This window comes from Acanthochromis polyacanthus, chromosome 6 (assembly GCF_021347895.1).
Source record: "Acanthochromis polyacanthus isolate Apoly-LR-REF ecotype Palm Island chromosome 6, KAUST_Apoly_ChrSc, whole genome shotgun sequence".
NCBI lineage: Eukaryota > Metazoa > Chordata > Actinopteri > Pomacentridae > Acanthochromis > Acanthochromis polyacanthus.
Window position 1 is genome coordinate 8,754,227 of NC_067118.1, and position 19,790 is coordinate 8,774,016.

The 19,790-nt window shown below is 38.8% G+C and overlaps 2 protein-coding genes across 3 annotated transcripts; one reads left to right on the forward strand and one right to left on the reverse strand.

Annotated features, from left to right (window-relative positions):
• The first annotated feature begins 605 nt into the window (after positions 1 to 605).
• cfap126 (cilia and flagella associated protein 126) lies at positions 606 to 7,358 on the forward strand. Its single transcript, XM_022220633.2, has 5 exons — positions 606 to 701; positions 2,060 to 2,122; positions 2,246 to 2,317; positions 2,406 to 2,609; positions 7,033 to 7,358. Exons 1-5 carry the CDS (start codon positions 675 to 677, stop codon positions 7,087 to 7,089), a joined length of 423 nt encoding a protein of 140 aa, XP_022076325.1. The 5' UTR covers positions 606 to 674; the 3' UTR covers positions 7,090 to 7,358.
• LOC110970368 (alpha-1,3-mannosyl-glycoprotein 4-beta-N-acetylglucosaminyltransferase C-like) lies at positions 6,470 to 18,918 on the reverse strand. 2 transcript variants are annotated; one of them, XM_022220631.2, is made up of 5 exons: positions 18,698 to 18,918; positions 12,138 to 12,236; positions 11,699 to 11,849; positions 10,263 to 10,517; positions 6,470 to 10,176 (listed from the first exon to the last, which is right to left on the reverse strand). In XM_022220631.2, exons 2-5 carry the CDS (start codon positions 12,231 to 12,233, stop codon positions 9,293 to 9,295), a joined length of 1,386 nt encoding a protein of 461 aa, XP_022076323.1. In that variant the 5' UTR covers positions 12,234 to 12,236; positions 18,698 to 18,918; the 3' UTR covers positions 6,470 to 9,292. The 2 variants fall into 2 exon arrangements, with proteins under 2 accessions (XP_022076323.1, XP_022076324.1); XM_022220632.2 differs by lacking the exon at positions 18,698 to 18,918 and having other exon boundaries at positions 12,138 to 13,007.
• Positions 18,919 to 19,790: the final 872 nt, after the last annotated feature.

The window sequence follows — 19,790 nt, forward strand, 5'->3', positions numbered from 1 at the left end:
ATGATTAGCAACAACATGCGTTCATATTTCAGTGCAGTGGCAGATTTTTGATAAAAATTCACTATCAGAACTTTAGTGGGCAAAATGTTACAATCAGATGCTGTATTACAAATTTGACATACAAATATCATTTTTCCACTAATATGTTTCATTGAATTAGACTTTTAAAATGCGCATCAGTGCTGATCAAAACTACTAAGCATTCATAATGAGAGCATTTTTATGAAAAAAAAAATGTTTTTCCCTGTGGCATGCTTTATGAGGAACATAGTTTGGCAATAGAAACAAAAGAAAAAAGAATTTATTATGGTTGTATTATGATGGCTGCTGTTAATTTTTTTTAAATCCTCCAAATACACCCCCTTTGTGCATTGATACGGCCAAAATTATTTTTTTAAAAATCTGTATTTAAATGTGTTTTTCAAACATCTATTGTCAAAAATGAAGGGGTAAAAACAAAACAGACGGACAAAAAGCAAAAAAAAACCCACGACACAACTCTTTGTTTTCATGTCTATTAAACACATTATTTATTTATTTATTTAGGTCGTTATACTATGCTATTGGTGTGTATTTTTTCTTATGAGTCTTAGCAGCGGAGCAGCACCGTTACCGCGTTGCTATGCAACGACTCACCAACAAAAGCAGACACGGAAGTTGCAGTGGTCTCAGAAATGTCATCGAATTTCTCAGCAAACCAGGTAAACTAAATGTCTGACCCAATAAAAAACCCTAAATTTTAATTATTTTATGTTCTGCTCCAAGTTACACGGAGATTTTTGTAAAGTCCTTCAGACATAAACTTCCTCTCCTGATTTCTAGATACAGTCAGTTTTCATTTCAACGCGTTTCTTAGATGATGGCGGCCGTACTAATCTTTAAAGAGCATGAAAAAAATATTTAACTGGCCTAAGAAAATCAAAAGAAATCGCATGCTCATGTAATGTTTTGACAGTACAAAGTAAACCATTGTGTTTTTTATGAGTGCACAGACACAGTTGTTTATTCCCATGTTTGCATCATCTAATACAGTAAGATAATAGCTAATGAACTTTCAAAGTGTTCCATTATCTGTGTAAAAGGCAAACTAGGTGACTTTATGGTAACGTTGAGCATGTTCGTTTTTGAGCTAGAAGACAAACAACTTCTCTCAGTTGAAGTTGTTCATTCTCAAATACCAAGTAGCTTGATATCAAGGACCATTACTGTTCAGAGGACTATTGTTAACAAAATGTTTATCTGTAGCCGTATTCCCAGGAATGGATGGAATTCACAGTGTACAGAGTGTGTTTAAAACTGATGGAGAGGAACCGCTCTTATGTCAGCCCTCTCTTGTTGGTGTAAAGGCCTTTCCATATCCTCTTGTCACACGATCCCTCCAATCAGATGGTTCCAGATCCTGTAAAGAGAGTCTCTCCCTGTTGTGATTGGTCTGCTTATCACCATTAACAAGTAGTATTCTACCTTCATCATCACTGCTGACTTCCATCACCTTCATATGAGATGATCACAGTTTCTGGTGAAGCACCATCTCCAGTTCAGTTAATTACCCTTTAAATATCTGTTCACTTATGCATATTTCTTGTTTACACATCGTATTCATATTATTATGAATGTACACTATCATTCAAAAGTTTGGGGTCATTTAGAAATGTCCTTATTTTCGAAAGAAAAGCATTTTTCTTTCAATGAAGATAGCATTAAATGAATCAGAAATCAAGTCTAGACATTGTTAATGTGGTAATGACTATTCTGTCTGGAAACAGCTGATTTCTAATGGAATATCTCCATAGGGGTACAGAGGAACATTTCCAGCAACCATCATTCCTGTGTTCTAATGCTACATTGTGTTAGCTAATGGTGTTGAAAGGCTCATTGATGATTAGAAAACCCTTGTGGAGTTATGTTAGCACGTGAATAAAAGAGTGAGTTTTCATGGAGAACATGACATTCCGTGACTGACCCCAAACTTTTGAACAGTAGTGTATGTAATTCTTAAAGGGGCTGTCTTTTGTATTTTGGCATAACCCAGCTTACATTTTCTACTTTCTATCCTCAGTATGACGACACCTTCAGACCGCAGACGTTGCAGTACTGGGGTCAGACTAAACACGTCAAAGAGGTACTGGATGTTTTATCAGCAGTCCTGTCCTGTTGGATTACAGCAGCTGTGTTTCTTATTGCCTAGATGCATGTTCATTTGAAAATTTGATGAGTGAGTTTATCTGACTGTGTGTGCTGGCAGAGACCCACTGCACGACTCGGTCACACCACCTTCATAGCGGATGACAAAGGATATCTGCTCCCTGGAGTGAAGGTGAGAACAGATCAATCCTCTGCTGTGTCTCTTCATTAACAGCAGCCTCTCTGTCATTGTGAATCACTCGCTGCGTGTTTTGCCACAGAGAGGCAGCGCCTGGTCAGACTTTAAGGGCACCTGGGATCTACCTGCTCGCATCCCGCTCCAGCGGCCGCTCAACCCCACGGCTCGCACTGTGGAGGGCATCAACAGGCTCCAGTCATGGGGATTTTACCCACAGAACAGTGATGGTTCTCGGCCACACAGAGGCAGCAAAAGCACAGATTTACTGCAGGATGCTGGCGAGCAGGTCAGACAACACACAAATCCATGTATCAAACTCATTTTAGTTCAGGGGCCACATTCAGCCCAATTTGATCTCAGATGACCAGTAAAATCACAGAATAATAACCTATAAATAACCACAACTCCAAATTTTTCCTTTGTCTTAGTTCAAAAAAGTATATCCTGAAAATGTTCATATTTAAGGAATTATCTTTCTACAAAACATCATGAACAACCTGAAATTTGTTAAGAAAATAAATTCAATTTTAAACAACACTATGCCTCAGTTTATCATTTACACATTACAACTTATAGATCACAGAGTGTCTACAAAGGAACACAACATTTAGTCACAGGTGTCTGGAAGTGATTGATGTAGTATTTTACTTTATGATCAAAATGATGAAAGTCAGACAAATAAAGGAATAAAACAACAAAAGCAACACAAAATATTACAAAAATGAGACACAAAACGCCCAAAAATGGGACACACAACAGGAAACAAAACTAAGGAGACAAAAACCTTGACAAAAAGTTACAAAGTGACAACAAAATGAACAAATGACAAAATCAAGACAAAAAATGACACAAAAGAGACCAAAAATAACAAAAGCAAGAAACACAACAACAAAAAATAGAAAAGCAACACAAGCCAGACAAAAAACACAAAATGACACAAATGATGCACTAAACAACAAACAAAGCAAAACACAAAATGACAAAAATAAGACAAAATACACAACAGAGACAAAAAGGAAACACAAAATGACAAAAACGAGAAACACAGTGACAAAAGCGTGAGAAAAACGATAAAAGTTGGACATAAAAAATAAAAACAAAATATTTCAAAAATTAGACACAAATGACAAAAGAACAATGAGCAATCTAATATTTTACTTTAAGATCAAAACTACTTGTCATGGTCTAATAACAGTTAATGTTTTCTCTGTGATTTTTACACTTCACAAAGTCCTCCTGCGGGCTGCATGTTTGACACCCCTGATCTATCCAATATCTATACACCACTTTATACTCTGTAGGGTCACAGGGGGCTGGAGTCTGTCCCAGCTGGCTTGGACAGGTCGCCAGTCTATCACAGAAAGACAACCAAGCACATTCACACCTATGGACAATTTAGAATCACCAATTAACCTCAGCGTGTCTTCGGACTGTGGGAGGAAGCCGTAGATGAAAACCCACGCTGCACAAGGAGAACATGCAAACTCCACACAGACAGATCCCAGGCTGAGACTCGAACCCAGGACTGGTAGCTGTGGTCACACAGACATACACTACAGCTGAAAAGTTTGGGGTCACTTAGAAATGTCCTTATTTTTAAAAGAAAAGTTGTTTATTTTTCAATGAAGATGACATAAAAGTATTCAACAATACAGTCCAGACATTGTTAATGTGGTAAATGACTATTCTAGCTGGAAACAGCTGATTTTTAATGGAATATCTCCATAGGGGTACAGAGGAACATTTCCAGCAACCATCACTCCTGTGTTCTAATGCTACATTGTGTTAGCTAATGGTGTTGAAAGGCTGATTGATGATTAGAAAACCCTTTTGCAATTATGTTAGCACATGAATAAAAGTGTGAGTTTTCATGGAAAACATGAAAATGTCTGGTTAACCCCAAACTTTTGAAGATTAAAGTTTGTAGCTGTTTTTCATGAAGGTACACAGAAAGCTTCCCTGCCCTTCTTTATGTTTTCACAAGCTCTGTTTTAGAAGCCTGTGCTGTTCTGGGTGTGACTGAATCATCAGAGTTCTTGTGTAACAACCACAATGTTCCCAGTAAAGACTTGCAAATGTCACTGTAAAGAAGGATCTTCTTGTTACTTCACATCCTGAGAAGGATTTTGCAATGATGTTGATGATGATGATCTAGTTTAGTTTTGGCCACCAGACTTTATAGTGGCTTCAGATCTGGATCTAATCTAATGCGGTCTGCATGTGTTTTCTGTTTCAAGCTTTTTCTTTTTTCTGGTGCCCTGATATCCAATTGTTCTTTCAGAATTTCATCTGAAAACACCACGTTAAACCTTTTTGCGTTTCTGCACCACCTGCTTCTCCACCTCCATTTCCTCCTCTTCCTCATCTGTTTGGAAATCATCTTCCTCCCCATCCTTTTCACCCTCCATACTTTCTTCTGCTGGACTTTTAAAACCGAATATAGAAAGAGGGTAGAAGTCACTCATGCTGTCTTCTGAGCCACTGTGATCTTCCTCACTGGACGACGGCTCCCACATGTTGTTTCCATGTTTGGAGGGCTTCCTCCGATTGAAAGATTAATCGATTTATCAAGCACAGATTAGAAAATAGATTAGTGTTTTGGTATTTATCTCATAAAATATGCAATCAGTAACATTCATCTACTTTGATTTGGCCAAAAACTAAAACAATTTGCATGTATCTTTCATTATGGGACTGTATAAATATGTTGTTGAGTATCGTGTTTAAATTTATGAACTTGTGTAACATTTTTCTTCTTACAAATGAAAATTCACATTGATAAGCAGACACCCTGACATGGTTTTAAAAAAGGACTTATAGTCTAATCAGTGGCTTGTGGTGATTAATGTGAGCTGGCAAATTTAAGATACAAATACTGCTGTGTAACACGCACTACTGATTAGGTCTATTAATTTTTTGACAGTTATTTACATGTGCTGCTACTGCTGCACACTTTGACAGCATTTATGATTCTCTGGTGGCTGCAGTAGCTTAGAATATGAACACTGTGCCAAGGATGAAGCTAAACCTGCTGGTGTTTTTCACACCGAGATGACTACATCTATAAAAACTGCTCTTGTGTTTTAAAGCAGGGGAGTCAAACATGTGGTCCGTGGGCCAAAACCGGCCCAGCAGAGGGTCTGGTCTGGCCTATGGGACGACTTTGTAACAAGTAAAAATTAGAGATATTACAGAGACATGAAACAAAACATAGACAAAAAATTTGACAAAAAGTTACAAAGCAACAACAAAATGGACAAATGACAAAAACGAGATAAAAAAAATGACACAAACGAGACCAAAAATGACAAAAGCGAAATGACAAAAAAAAGACAAACAACACAAGTGAGACATAAAAACACAAAACGACACAAATGATACACAAAACGAACAAACACAAAATTACAAAAAAAAGACAAAAAACAAGCAAGACAAATATCAAAAAAATTGTAAAACTATAACTTAAAAAATTATTTCTAGACCATGACAAATTATTTTGATCATGAAGTGAAGCACCAGATTGATCATTGTTCTTTTGTCATTTTGTGTCTCAGTTTTGTAATATTTTGTCTTGTTTTTGTTGGTTTTTGTCATTTTGTGTCTGACTTGTCGTGTGTCTCATGTTTTTGTCTTGCTTTAGTCTTATTTTTGTCATTTTGTGTTTCGCTTTGTTGTTTGGAGCATTGTTTTTGTCATTTTGTGTATTTTTTGTGACACTTGTGTCGGATTTTTCTGTTGATTTGTTCTCGCTTTTGTCAATTTTTTGTCTCGTTGGTGTAATTTTTTGTCTTGTTTTTGTCATTTGTCTTGTCACTATGTAACTTTTTTGTTACCTTCTTGACTTTCTTGAACTTATTCCTAAAATGTGTTCCAGGCTTTAGTGTGAACATTGCAGAGCTTTACTGACTCACACACAGGTTTTATACAAGGATTTTTTTCGCTACATATTTAGACCATGTGACTCGGTATCCATACAGAACGTACATATGCATAACACATGCCTGAGCTCACCGCAAGGTCATTTTTATTGAAGATTTCATTTGTCAAAAATCACATAATGAATGAGCAGCCTTGGCAAAGTGCTGAGCTCTCTGAGTGCTTTTCTAGTTCCTAATGAAGCTGTAGCAAAAGATGAGTTTTTAAATATTTCATAATGAAACAAGGATTTGAAGCCTGTTTATTTTTAGAGACTTTACAGGGAAATCTTTGAATTTTGTCACAGACCATCATAAAGTCAAATAATAACAGTAGAATAGCCAGACAAAGTATTGTTCAAGTTCCCTGGTTAACATTAGCCACCAGAAGCTACCGGTCTTGGCACATTAGATAAGACTTTAGCACAGGCATACGAATCTAAATCTGAAAAATAGTAAAACATAAAACAATAAAAAGTTGTAGCACAATAAAAGCTGAAGTTAAAAACATAAAAACACAACAAAATCATAAAGCCAAACATACATTCAGCCGGTGGAGGGAGGCTAGCGCTGGTCTGAGGTGATCACACTTGGTTTGTTCCTCGTTAGAAGACGAGCAGCTGATTGTTATGGCAGCTGAATGAACAACTGCTCTCCACCCACACAAAGAACTTTAACCAAGTGGAAGTAAAGGCATCAGTGTGGCTACTGGTTAGGAACTCAACTTTACATTAGCAAGAGGAAGAAGGTTCAGGTCTGCTGAGTGGCTTCATCATCTATTTTCACTCATTTCAGACCAGCGGGGATATACAGCAGGAAGCCGCAGCTCCGTCCTCAGCAGCCGAGGCCTGACCGACGTCCCAAAACCGCCTCGTCACTGTCGCCCAGAGAGCTGCCAGCCGGAGCAATGCGACCGAAGACCAGCCAGCTCAGAGGCCTGCCGAGGAAGCAGCCGGCCAACACCAGCATCCTCTGAGCAGAGACCAGTGAATGTAATCAAATCCTTCATACATCACAAAAACAGCTGTAAAAATAAAGTGTCGTCTCTCAGTGATTGTACAGAAGCAGCTTTCCAGCACATCAGTGTATAATCAAATAAATATACAAAGCTTTCCTCAAAATATCTCTCTTTTATACACGTTTTCCTCGTGTTGTCAGCTGTCACTAGAGTCCAGAATGTCTTACTGTTCTGCCAGCTGACCAGCATAATGAGTTCCAGCATCACCGAAAAGAATAAAAGGTATTGTTCTCTCCACGAGGACGCACAAGCAGGCGGTTAGTAGGCACATTTGTTAGTCGGTGGTTTCTCAGACTTTGGGACGGCAGCAATGTTTTGCAGCATGAAGGGCCACATGTGTAATATACAACAACATTTAAAGGCAGCAAGCAAAAATAACCGCCTCCAGTGTCTTAACCCTTTGAACCCCACATTTTTACTCACTGTGGACATACTTTAACTGGAATACAAAGTCCTGTGCCTGTATGAAAACAGCACAAACATGGCTAGAATCAAAAACAACTCAAAACATCTTCTGTGCTGTATGACACAGCTATAATGCCACAAATCATAAAAAAAGACAAAACAAACGAGCTTAAACTGGTAATGTACATGTTTCAAAGTGCTCCCAGGTTTTACCTATACTGGAAAAAAATGGAGACTCTACATGCTGTAGATATTGTACGACTTACATGTTGAACTTGTTTCCAAACTCGTGCCTTCTCTGTGTAAACACTGCCTGCAGTTCAACCGATTTCAGCTGATATGACCCAGAATTCTTGTCACATGAGTGTTGGATGTAGTCAAATCACTAATGGGCCAAGAGACACCTATTTTTTTAGTTTTTTAGAGAATACTATTAGAGTAAATGGTTATTTTTTGGTGGATTTTTCAAGTGAGACATGAGGAATTTAATTATTTTTGATGAAATATTACAATTTTTTGCGTAGATTTGGTTCCTAAACAAACAGCATGCCACAGATGAGTAGTTCAGGGGCTGTCAGAAAGCTGAAAATATGATGATTCTTTCTATATTTCAGTTTGCTGCTCTGATAAATGGTGTAATGGTGTATTTTTGGAGTTTTTTTTTTTAAAGAAAGGACAATCTGCTTTGTGTAAACACTGCCTGCAGTTCAACCGATTTCAGCTGAAATGAACCAGATTTTTTTCCCCACATGACTGTTGGTCGCAGCCAAATCACAAATGGCTTCCCATTTGGACCAAGGAACACCACATTTTTTTTTTTTTTTTTTTTTTTTACAGATCCTGACTGGTGGATTTTTTTTAAGTGAGACATGAGGAATACAATTATTTTGATGAAATATTACAATTTTATGCGTAGATTTGGCTCCTAAACAAACAGCATGTCACAGATGAGACAATTCTTTCCATATTTACAGTTTGTTGCTAATAAATGTTGTATTTTTTTGCAATTTAAAGAAAAGAAGACAACCTGCTTTGTGTAAACACAATCTGCAGTTGAATTTTTGTCATGTGTCTGTTGATCACACCTGAATCACTAATAGTTTCACAGTTAAGCCAAGGAACGCAGAATTTTTCTTTTTTTTACAGAATCTGGTCAGTGCAAACAATTTATTTTTGGTCATCTTTTAAATGAGATGCATCAAATAAAGTGATTTTGATGAAAAATCACAAATGTAAGTTTAGATTGGTTAATTTTAAAAACAGAACGCCTCAGATAAGTTGTTCTACTAGAGTATGGCTCTGATAAATGGTGTCATTTTGGCATTTCTAAAGAAAGACAACAACAACTAGCGGGTTTGGGGGGTTCAGAGGGTTATCCTGGCAGGTTTTGGTTTATGGCTGACTTACTGCAAATTTCTGCATTACGTCGAAGAAGTATCACATCATCACAGAGTTTAGTCAAACATTTTCTTACAGCAGCGTCACGATGTCATAAAGCACTGGTTTGATTAAAGAAACAGTTCAATAAGGCACAAAAGTCACATTGTCAGTTTGCATACAAGGCCCAGCCAATCAATACTTAATTATTAATCTGGCAGGAAGAAAAATGAAGGCTTATTTCTGGCGTGGAGCTTAACTCCGCTTCGTAGTGATCCTGATTTTATGAATGACGACCCAATCTTTCTGTTCAGCCGTGACCAGTATCCTCAGACATGAGGAGGCAGAACTGTACTTTTTGTCTACCTCCTCCATCTCAAACTTCCCTTTTTCGATCACTCCCACTTTCTGGAACTCTTTACAGGTCTTGTCCTTATTTGCAGTGACGACGTCGTGGCCGAGATCCACCTGAGCCGAACGCAGCAGGTCTTTCAATCCTGACCCCGTTTCTACCAAAATCCACGTCACCACTGCAGGTTCCTTGAACACTACTGTCAAGTGATTTCCTTTTTGTGGAGCATATCCCCAGAAGTATCCTTCCCCAGCGTCCCAGGCCAGGTTGGGGTAGTTCTTCTGGTAGGTGGACATGTCGGAGTAAACTTCAGCTAAAGGATTGGTGTAGAAACCATCCTCAAAGTCCTTGTCCTTTAGCTTGTTGTGACGCCCTTTGTACGAGGAGAAAGTCCCCATGTGTTGGAACAGCGACGGTTTAAAGAGGATTGTCTCTTTTTGGGTCATCACCAGTTTGAAGTGAGTCAATAACCAGTCGCAGGGCATCTCCTGGTAGAAGAGAAAAAGGAAACGGGCCAGGAGAGGCAGGTGGGCCGACTTGTAGAGCTTCCCGATGTAGCCGAGGGACGAGAATTCCAACGTGGCCCAGGTGATCTTTTTCGTGTTCTGCTCCTCTATGCGGCTTTTCATGCTGCTGAGGAAGTTTTTTGCACAGGCGATGTCGTCCTCCAGCTGCAGGTAAAACTGTCCGAGCCCTGCGCAGTAGTGGATCAAGAAGGCGTAGTCCAGGTTTTGCTTGGAGCGAAAGGTTACCCGATCAGGAGCGTCGTTGTAATTCCTCTTTAGACCTGCGGGGGAAGCGGAGAGGCGTCTCAAACAAAATGCTCATGGCATGGAACGAACTGTACACCAGAGCATCACACGTCCACTTTACCTGTGATGGGAGGGTAGAACTCCTGAGGAACATGGATGACCACGAGCTGGCCTTGTTCCAGCTCCAAGGCAAATGTGGTTTTGATCTCCGTCAGCGTAGCGACTCTCCAGCGGGTGTCGAAGTCTGCCAGCAGCACGACCACCACCATGGAGCGTCGCTCGGCAGAAGACGACTTTGAGAAAACAGACAGCAGGGTGGAGATGAGATAGCTGTCCTTCTTCCTTTGCACCGAGGATATCCCAATAGACAGATACCCTGAGACATGTCGAGACAGAAATGGAAAAGGTTCTATTTTTTGTTGAGCTCATTTAAAACCAGTCTAAAGTTATCACTGTTATGAGATTTATCATAAAAATTCAAAACATTGTCATGAGTCATTTGTCTGGCAGGCCTGCACTTGAAATATCTGGCATCAAACCTGGTTCTGAAGAGGCTGAATGACTTATACTAAAGCCCTCACACATAGTGTACTGTGCAATGAGTTGGATGAGCATTCTTACTAATGCGCTAAAACCTCTGAAACCCACAGCTGCATGTTTTCTTTTAAAAAACAAATTTAAGTCACAAAAAAATCACACCGTTCATGAGAGCTAGAAACTTTAAAAGCAGAAAAAAATCCTCAAATTTTCAACTTTCCAGCTGTCCTTGAACTAACCGTGTGTCCTTTTTTTCCCCCCATTCTGTTGGGAAAATTAACCAAATCTCAAGCTGTGTTTGCAAAAAGCAGATTGGAGGATATAAAAAATTGTGCAAGCGTGGGAAAAATAGAAGGATTGGCAACAAAATAAAACATTCCTGACAGATAAAACAAATGTAGCGTGGCTCAAGGCAGTATTCAGAGAAGCAAGCTATCAGGAAGTCTGAATACATACAGCATGGTGAAATAGAGTTCATTTGAAGAGTAGTGCGAAAAACGGCTAGTTTGTAGGAGCTGCTTTTCATTGTAATATAAAGTCCTGCACCTCTATGGAAACAGCACCATGGACTGTGGGAGGAAGCTGGAGTACCCGGAGAAAACCCACACATGCACAGGGAGAACATGCAAACTCCATGCAGAAAGATCCCAGGCCGGGAATTGAACCGGGGATCTTCTTGCTGCAAGGCAAAAGTGCTAACCACTACGCCCACTGTGCAGCCCAGTCCAAAAATATGCTGAGGTTAATTGATGACTCTAAATTGTCCGTAGGTGTGAATGTGAGTGTGATTGTTTGTCTGTATATGTAGCCCTGTGACAGACTGGTGACCTGTCCAGGGTGTCCCCTGCCTTCACCCGAGTCAGCTGGGAAAGGCTCCAGCAACCCCCCGCAACCCGAGTGAGGATAAAGCAGTGTATACGTAGAGAATGGATGGATGGATGGATGACACTCAGAAGTGTTGTTCCTGCTCCTGTAGATTGCTTTGTGATTCCAGATCTTTGTATAAAATGCAAGACTCACTCTGTTGAGTTGCCGGCGCTCCAGCGAGCAGCTGATAGGACACATTTAAAGGCAGGTACTGTCCCCGGTCGACCCACGACTCCTTACTAACCAGCAGCTCTCCTTGCCAGCTCAGCTCACTTGGATGTGCCTCAGGTGACCTTGACAGGCCCTTTAAAACAAACACACACGCTTATTATTAGACGATACAATAATGTGAATATGAAAGCAGACTTGTTATCGTCACACACTGTGAAGAGCAAGAAAACAAAGTGCAGCCTTTGAAGTTTGCAGGTACAGTTAGAGCTGATGCTGTTTCGTGCAGGTCCCACTCTCACGTATATCTGAATTGGATGTGTGCTTCCTTTCCTCTAAGCCGTGGAAATGAAATGTTGCATTTTGTAAGCGTGAAGTTAAGCCTATGTGTGTGTGTATGTGTGTGTGTTGTGTTTGTTCTCACAGGCATGAGGAAGTTGGAGTGGTTGATGAAGTACAATCCCCCGACAAGGAGCAGCACTGCCAGAACGACGCTCTTCTTCTTTAAAAGCAGTCGCATTTCCTGTCACAGTCCAATGTACACACAAACGCACACAAACAAACACGATACTCCGTTCATTATGCTGCCGCGTAACTCAGTCAGTGCAACTGTAAATAATTCAACTAACAGTTAATGAATGTTTCAGGAGGCTCCTATGCAGCTTAGATGGGCCTGTTTGTTGTGAAAACCATGGAATGAACAATTTTCTGCTGCTTAAAGTTCAGTTTACACACGTCTAAACCCACGGTGTAGAGCAGGGTGTCAAACTCATCTTAGTCCAGGGGCCACATGTAGTCCAAGTTGATCTCAAGAGGGCTAAAGCAGTATAATCAAAGCAGAATAACCGAACACCCCCCCCCCCACCCCCCAAACTCCAGATTTTTCCCTGTGTTTTGCACAGGAAAAAAAAGTGCATTCTGAAAATGTTCATGTTTCAGTAAGTGTCTTTAGAAGATAAGATAGCTTTGAAACGTACAAGATAAATAAGTTAAGAAAATAAAATGAGAACAAGAAAGGCACTCAGAGAGCGCAGCCTCCGCCAAGGCTGCTCAGTCGTATCATTTCCGATGGATGAAATCTTTAATAAAAAATGACCTTACATTGAGCACAGGTGTGTCTTATGTATGTGTTATGCATGTGTACGTTATGTATGGATACCGAATCACGTGACCTAAATTTGTAGCAGGCGGCACGAATTGATGGGACTCAGAAACACCCCCACAATTTAACCAATTGTTCCTTGTATCATTTCTGACAGATAAGTCCTGATAAGTCCACAGCGGTGGATTTGTAGTAGGATCACAATCATGGGATCATCAGCAGGCAGCTGACGTAGTGTTCACTTGTTGTCATGGTTACAGTGACGCCATGCTGCTATCTCTCACTGATACAGAAATCTTTAGCAAATCTGTGGATCCAGACTATAAGCTGCATCACTGCTAAAGTCTAATCAATTGGCCCTTGTTTCATTTCTGACCTTCCTTGAAAATTCATCCAAATCTGTTCGTCTGTTTTTGAGTAATGTTGCTAACAGACAGACAGACGGACAAATCAACACCCATTGTTACATAATTTCGCCGCGTTCCTTGGCGGAGTAATAAAAAATAACTTAATATTGGAGTAAAAGATGTAAACAGAAATCTTTACAAAAACAATGTACAAGAAATGTTTAAGTCGCAGCAAATAACAAAAGAGAGGATACAGGGGCAGATAGTACAAAACATTATGAAGAACCTGAAATTTCCAACAGTTACAACAATATTGTGCCTAATTCTATGCTAACAGCTAGCGGCTAAGCAGGCAGCCACAGATGAACCTGAAACAGAGTCTGGAAAACAATAATAAAGCTTTAAGATCTGGACCTTAGTGGACGATAAAAGTGATAAAACAGTAAAATATTAAGACAACAGAGAAGAACTGAATAAACAAACTGATTAACAGAGAAGAATGTCCTAACTTAAACACTAATACTATATTTTACTGAATTTAGAGAGCCACTTTGGAAACATTTAAAGTAATTTTTGTCAATTCTTTCAACTTTTTCAAGATTTTCTTTAGTTTTCTCAACACTTTAAAGAATATTATGCCTCAGTTTAAAATTTACACATAATTTACAGATCACAGTTTATTTACAAAAGCACACAGCATTTAGTCTCTGGACTAAATGCTTTCGGACTAAATGGTATCTGGAACTGAACAATCTAGTATTTTACTTTATCATCAAAAAACAACTTGCGAAGATCTAGAAACTATTTCAAATTTACAAATTCACAATTTGCAGTTCATGTTTTCTGTAGTTTTTTTACATTTTGTAAATTTTTCCCACGGGCCAGATTGGACTCTCTGGTCAGCAGGTTTGGCCCACAGGCCGTATGTTTGACAACCCTGGTGTAGATGGTGACATTTAATACAACCCTGTGATATTCTGAGCCTTTAACACATAACTCACCTGTCTGTCTGCTAGAAGATAAAGCTAATCTTTGTCAAATCAGATTTTGACTCAATTTCATCAAAAAGGAACCCCCAGAATTACACTATTGTTTAGAGCCACAAACTTTAAGAACAGAAAAAGTTGTCAGAGTTTCAACTTTCCAATGGTTATTGAACTAATCATGTATGAGGTGGCGTTTCTTTGGGAAAATTATCAAAATCTAAACTAAAAATCATGATATTTCTTTCACAAAGTCACTTTATTCTATGTGTCTTCACCAAAAATAAACCATTTGCACTAATTTTATCATAGTAACATTATTTTTGTTTTTATTTCTGTTTTATTGCTGTCATAAAGCACTTAAATTAACAAATAAATTTCACTTTACTTACTTTAATCAGAATCTGTAAAACAAATAAATTCTGCACTCCTCGGTGCAACATGAAGCCATTAGTGACTCAGCTGTGACGCAAAAAATTAGGTAATTTTCCACTGAACTGAGCTGAACTGCAAGCTAAACAAATAGGAAGCAATATAAAAATGTAAACAGTTAAATATTTATTCTAGGTAGAGTCAACATTATTTTCCCAGGACTGGCAACAACTGTGGACACTTGAAAGAATGTTGTACATGTTCATTGTATTTTTTCTTTTTTTTGTATAATACATAATAAATAATTCAACTTTTGGTTTTGTTGGTTGGTTGTTAATGTTGCTGTTTCCATGGAGTTGCAGAGCTTATAATTGCAGTGAAAGGAGAGGGGACTATTAGGATTGGTTCCTATAGCAACGCCGCAAGGGAGGAAACATCAGGCGACAGGGATACTGTTCGCGCGACATCGTCTGACGGAGCGGAGGGACGGGTTGAATATTCAGATACCACCGTTACGACCGAATATTCGGATATTCGGGTCCAGTCCTACTATCCAGTGGTCATTAAACTAATCATGTGTGACGTGAAGTTCTGTCAAGAAAATTAACCAAATCTAAACATGAATTTGTGGCATTTCATCAAAATCACTTAAAAAATGGCCAAAAATAAAGTGTTTCTGCTGACATGATTCTGTAAAATAAAAAAGATTCTGAGCGCCTTAGCTTAAGCCTGAAGCCATTCAGATGTGACGAAAAGAAATGTGACAAAAATTCAGGGATTTTTCAACTGAACTGCAGGCAGTGTTTACACGAAGCAGATTGACTTTCAAAAAAAATTCACAGTTTATCTGATCACCAAACCGTAAACATACAAAGAATAATCATGTTTTCAGCTTTCTGACAGTCCCTGAACTACTCATCTGTGACATGCTGTTTGTTTAGCAGCCAAATTTAAGATTAAAATGACAATATTTAATTAAAATCGCTATATTCCTCATGGCTCATGTAAAAAATAATCACCAAAAATAAACCATTTGATCTAATAAGATTCTGTAAACACACAAAAATTTGGTGTTTCTCAGCACAAATGGGAAGCCATTAGTGATTTGACTGCGATGAACAATGATATGACAAAATTCAGGGATCTTTTTTTAGCTTACTTAGGTTGAATTGCAGGCAGTGTTTACATAAAGCAGGCAGGAATATGGAAACAAATTCAAAATGGAAGTAGTGAAACACTACTGTATGTACCATTTTTTTAGTGTTGGTAATACGTGGGACCTCTCACTGTACATGATGATTCAGGTTTTTTAAAAATTTTTGTCAAATAAATAATGAAAGAAATACATTTTTTCCCCTCTTTCTATGATTTATACATTTTTACTTTGCTATATTGCACATAATCTATGTTTGAGTTCTTTTTGAGACTACAGTTGCTACGGGGGGCTCTGGAGATCCCAGGCGCAGACAAAGAGAGACCGGCAGATAGGTGAATAATTGAAGGGGTTTTATTAAACGAGAATCCGGTGAACCAAAGTTCCTTGAATTTCAGAGAGGTTATTAACTATTACCCTACAACTCCCATTAAATTATGATTAGAATTACGACACGTGATATATTTAGATGACGTATTTCTATCTTTATATCATTATTTATCTCGTATATTACCTGCTGCTCATTCTATTTACCATACTACACATAGATCATTTATACATCATATACAGTGCTGTGAAGAAGTATTTGCCCCCTTCTCGAATTCTTATTTATTAAAATATTTCCCCACTTAAATGTTTAAGACCATCAAACTAATATAAATGACAAAGATAACCTAAATAAACACAAAATGCAGTTTTTAAATGATGATTTAGTGTTTTAAGGGAAACAGGCTATCCAGACCTACCTGGATCTGTGTGGACAAGTAATTGCCCCCCTTGATAAATCATGAATTAACTGTTAATCACATTTTAAGAAAGCAAGTTCAATTTCACTGACCACACCCTAGCCTGATTACCTAAAGATCTGTTCTCAAGAAGCTGCAACAAAATACCACGATCCAAAGAAATTCAAGAACAGATGAGAAATACAGCAATTGACAACTATTGGTCTGGAAAGGGTTAAAGCCATTTCGAAAGCTTTAGCACTCCAGCAAACCACAGTGAGAGCCATTATCCACAAATGGAGAAAACATGGACGAATGAGTAACCTTCATACCAAAATGACCCCAAGACACAGCGATGACTCATCCAGGAGGCCTCAAAGCAACCCAGGACAACATCTGAAGAACTGCAGGCATCCCTAGCCTCAGTTAAGGTCAGTGTTCATGACTCAACAACAAGGAAGAGACTGGACGAAAATGGCTTCCAAGGCCAAATCCTTGCTGACTAAAAAAAACATAAAGGCTCGTCTTACTTTTACAAACAAACATCTGAATGATCCTTAAGACTTTTGGGAGAATATTCTATGGACTGATGGGATTAAAACTGAACTTTTTGGAAGGTGTGTGTGTCTGGTTACATCTGACATAAAAGTAACACAGCATTTTAGAAGAACATCATGGCAACAGTCAAACATGGTCCAAAAATATGTTGAGGTGAACTGATAATTGATTCTTCTAAATTTGCCCGTAGGTGTGAGTGTGATTGTTTGTCCTGCTTTAAGTTACTGTAATGTTTAGAATTTATTTTCTTGTTCTTTACAGTGAAGCACTTTGGTCACCCTTTGGGCTGTTGTAAAGGGCTATATAAATAAACTTAGATAGATAGATAGATAGATAGATAGATAGATAGATAGATAGATAGATAGATAGATAGATAGATAGATAGTAGTGTGATGGTGTTGGGTTGCTTTGCTGCTTCAGGACCTGGACGACTGGCTGTGATTGATGGCACCATGAATTCTGAATGTTCCGCCATCAGTTTCAGACCTCAAGCTGAACCTCACTTGGGTTCTGCAGCAGGACAACAACCCAAAACACACCAGCAAGTCTACTTCTGAATGGCTTTAAAAAAAGAACTGAATGAAGGTTTTGGAGTGACCGAGTCAAAATCCAGACCTGACTGTGGCTGGACCTTAAAAAGGCCGTTCATGCTGGAAAACCCTCCAGTGTTGCTGAATTAAAACAATTCTCCAAACAAGAGTAGTCCAAAATATCTCCACAGAGATGTGAAAGACTCTTTGCCAGTTTTAGAAAATGCTTGATTTCAGTTTCTGCTGCTGAGGGTGGCCCAACCAGTTACTGGGGTTAGGGGGCAATTACTTTTTCCCACAGGGCCAGGCAGGTTTAAATAGCTTTTTTTCCCCTTTAAAACATGAACTCATCATTTAAAAACTGCATTTTGTGTTTACTTTGCGAAATATTTACGTTTGTTTGATGATCTTAAACATTTCAGTAGACTGGAAACAGTAAAACAATAAGAATTTGAGAAGGGGGCAAATACTTTTTCATGTCACTGTATCTTATACTGCTCATACTATATATACTTTAGGATATTCGTACTGCTTTTAAAGCTGTTCCACTTGATTATTTCACATTGCACTGTACTGTCACTGCTTTTTGTTGGTCCTCAGTGCAGTAGCAACAAATCTAATCATAGAATAACTGTGTCAACATTTGGTGGTGGTTCCTGCTGGACCTGATTTCATGTCGCCTGTGGTCAAACGCAGTATAACTGGATGTTTTATTTTTTATTTATTTACCTCGGTGTTGAGCAGACAACAGGTAGAGGGTGAACCTTCAGCACCGAGGCCCTTTTGTTCTGTTAAGTAGAATATCGAGTCTCCATCTCGGGACCCTAATTATAGCTCCGAGCTGCTCATCTATAATTAGTTTGTCCTCCGACTTCTGGAAAATCAACAATAAAACCACACAACCGCCAGTTTACAGGTGTGTTTGAGGCGTTTCGAAATAACAGTTCGAAGAGAAAAGCGGCCGTTACACATATACACACACACACAGCGAGCGTGAAAGTTATTATTATTACCGGACCGTTGGTTCACCGGGGAACGGTCCGCCTGCAGCCCAGCTCAGACGTCGCTTCAGCCGCAAAACGAACTCAGACTTCACCGTTAGAACCGGTACCAACCGGCAGAATGAAAACTTCCCTAAACGCGGCGATAAAAGTCAACTGTGTACCGAGAAACAGCCCGTAACTGCCGGTATTTCGCCGAAAGCGTCCACTCACCTCCTCCGGCCGGTTTCCCCTCAGCTCCGCGGCCCGACCCACACCGACACCCGATGGCTGCTGCTGCGGCTCTTAAAGGCGGCAGAGAATCGGAGGAAGAGCTCGACCTTCCGGAGCTGAGGCCACACCTGAACGGGGAGTGTCACCGGTTCACAACACATAGATTTTATTTTGAAAAACTGTTCTTTCCTCGAGCAATGTGTATATTTAGTCACAACATTGTGATATGTTTATAATAATAATTTCATTTAATGTAACTTTTTTTCAATATCTGCCACAAGAATACTGTTCGGGATCAATATGTGTGTGTGTGTGTATATATATATATATATATATATATATATATATATATATATATATATATATGAAAATAAGCTCTGCATTTGAATTCTTAATTTAACTGAAAATATATAAATGTTCTGAGCAAAGATGTACTTAAAGTAGGAAAAATAAAAGAGCTCAACGTGCCATTGTTTTTGCTGTTTTTTTTATATATGTAATAAAAAAGATAGAATATAGCAATATATTATAATATAAACTATACACTAGTGGTCAAAAGTTTTAGAACGCCCCAGTTTTCCAATGAATAGCCTGAAATGGTACAAAGGTAAGTGATGAACTGCCAGAGGTTCAAAAACAAAAGGTAAGGTTACCTAAAACTGAAAAATAATGTACATTTCAGAATTACACAAAAGGGCTTTTTTTCAGGGAACAACAAATGGGTTAACAACTTAAAGCTGTTCTGCAGCAATGGAGGTTGATCAAGCCTTGAAAGTTGGTGCTACCAAATCCTGCAGGAGTCCCAGTTTTTCTTGATTAGCCTACTTCCAACCCCCTCTGTCTGCATAAAAGTAATGATGGAACACACTGTGGCTCCATACCCTCCAGAGCATTATTTGAACAGTAATGTACTGCAGAAAGTAGTGTGTTGCTTTAAAAATGGAGAGAAAAAGGCAACTTACAATAGAAGAGAACAGACTATCATGACACTTAAAAATGTAGGTCTTTCTTACAGAGAAATTACAAAGAAAGTCAAGGTGTCAGTGAGTTCAGTTTTCTTACCATCAAAGGGCGCTCGGAAACCAGAGGAAAC

Bases quoted from the DNA above. Each gene is read 5' to 3' on its own strand.
- cfap126 (XM_022220633.2), top strand. From the start codon at position 675: ATGTCATCGAATTTCTCAGCAAACCAG. The intron at 2,123-2,245 runs GTACTGGATGTT...GTGTGCTGGCAG, and splicing joins AGACTAAACACGTCAAAGAG to AGACCCACTGCACGACTCGG. The intron at 2,318-2,405 runs GTGAGAACAGAT...GTTTTGCCACAG, and splicing joins ATCTGCTCCCTGGAGTGAAG to AGAGGCAGCGCCTGGTCAGA.
- LOC110970368 (XM_022220631.2), bottom strand. From the start codon at position 12,233: ATGCGACTGCTTTTAAAGAAGAAGAGCGTCGTTCTGGCAGTGCTGCTC. The intron at 11,850-12,137 runs GTGAGAACAAAC...TTTGTTTTAAAG, and splicing joins ACTCCAACTTCCTCATGCCT to GGCCTGTCAAGGTCACCTGA. The intron at 10,518-11,698 runs GTGAGTCTTGCA...GACATGTCTCAG, and splicing joins AGCGCCGGCAACTCAACAGA to GGTATCTGTCTATTGGGATA.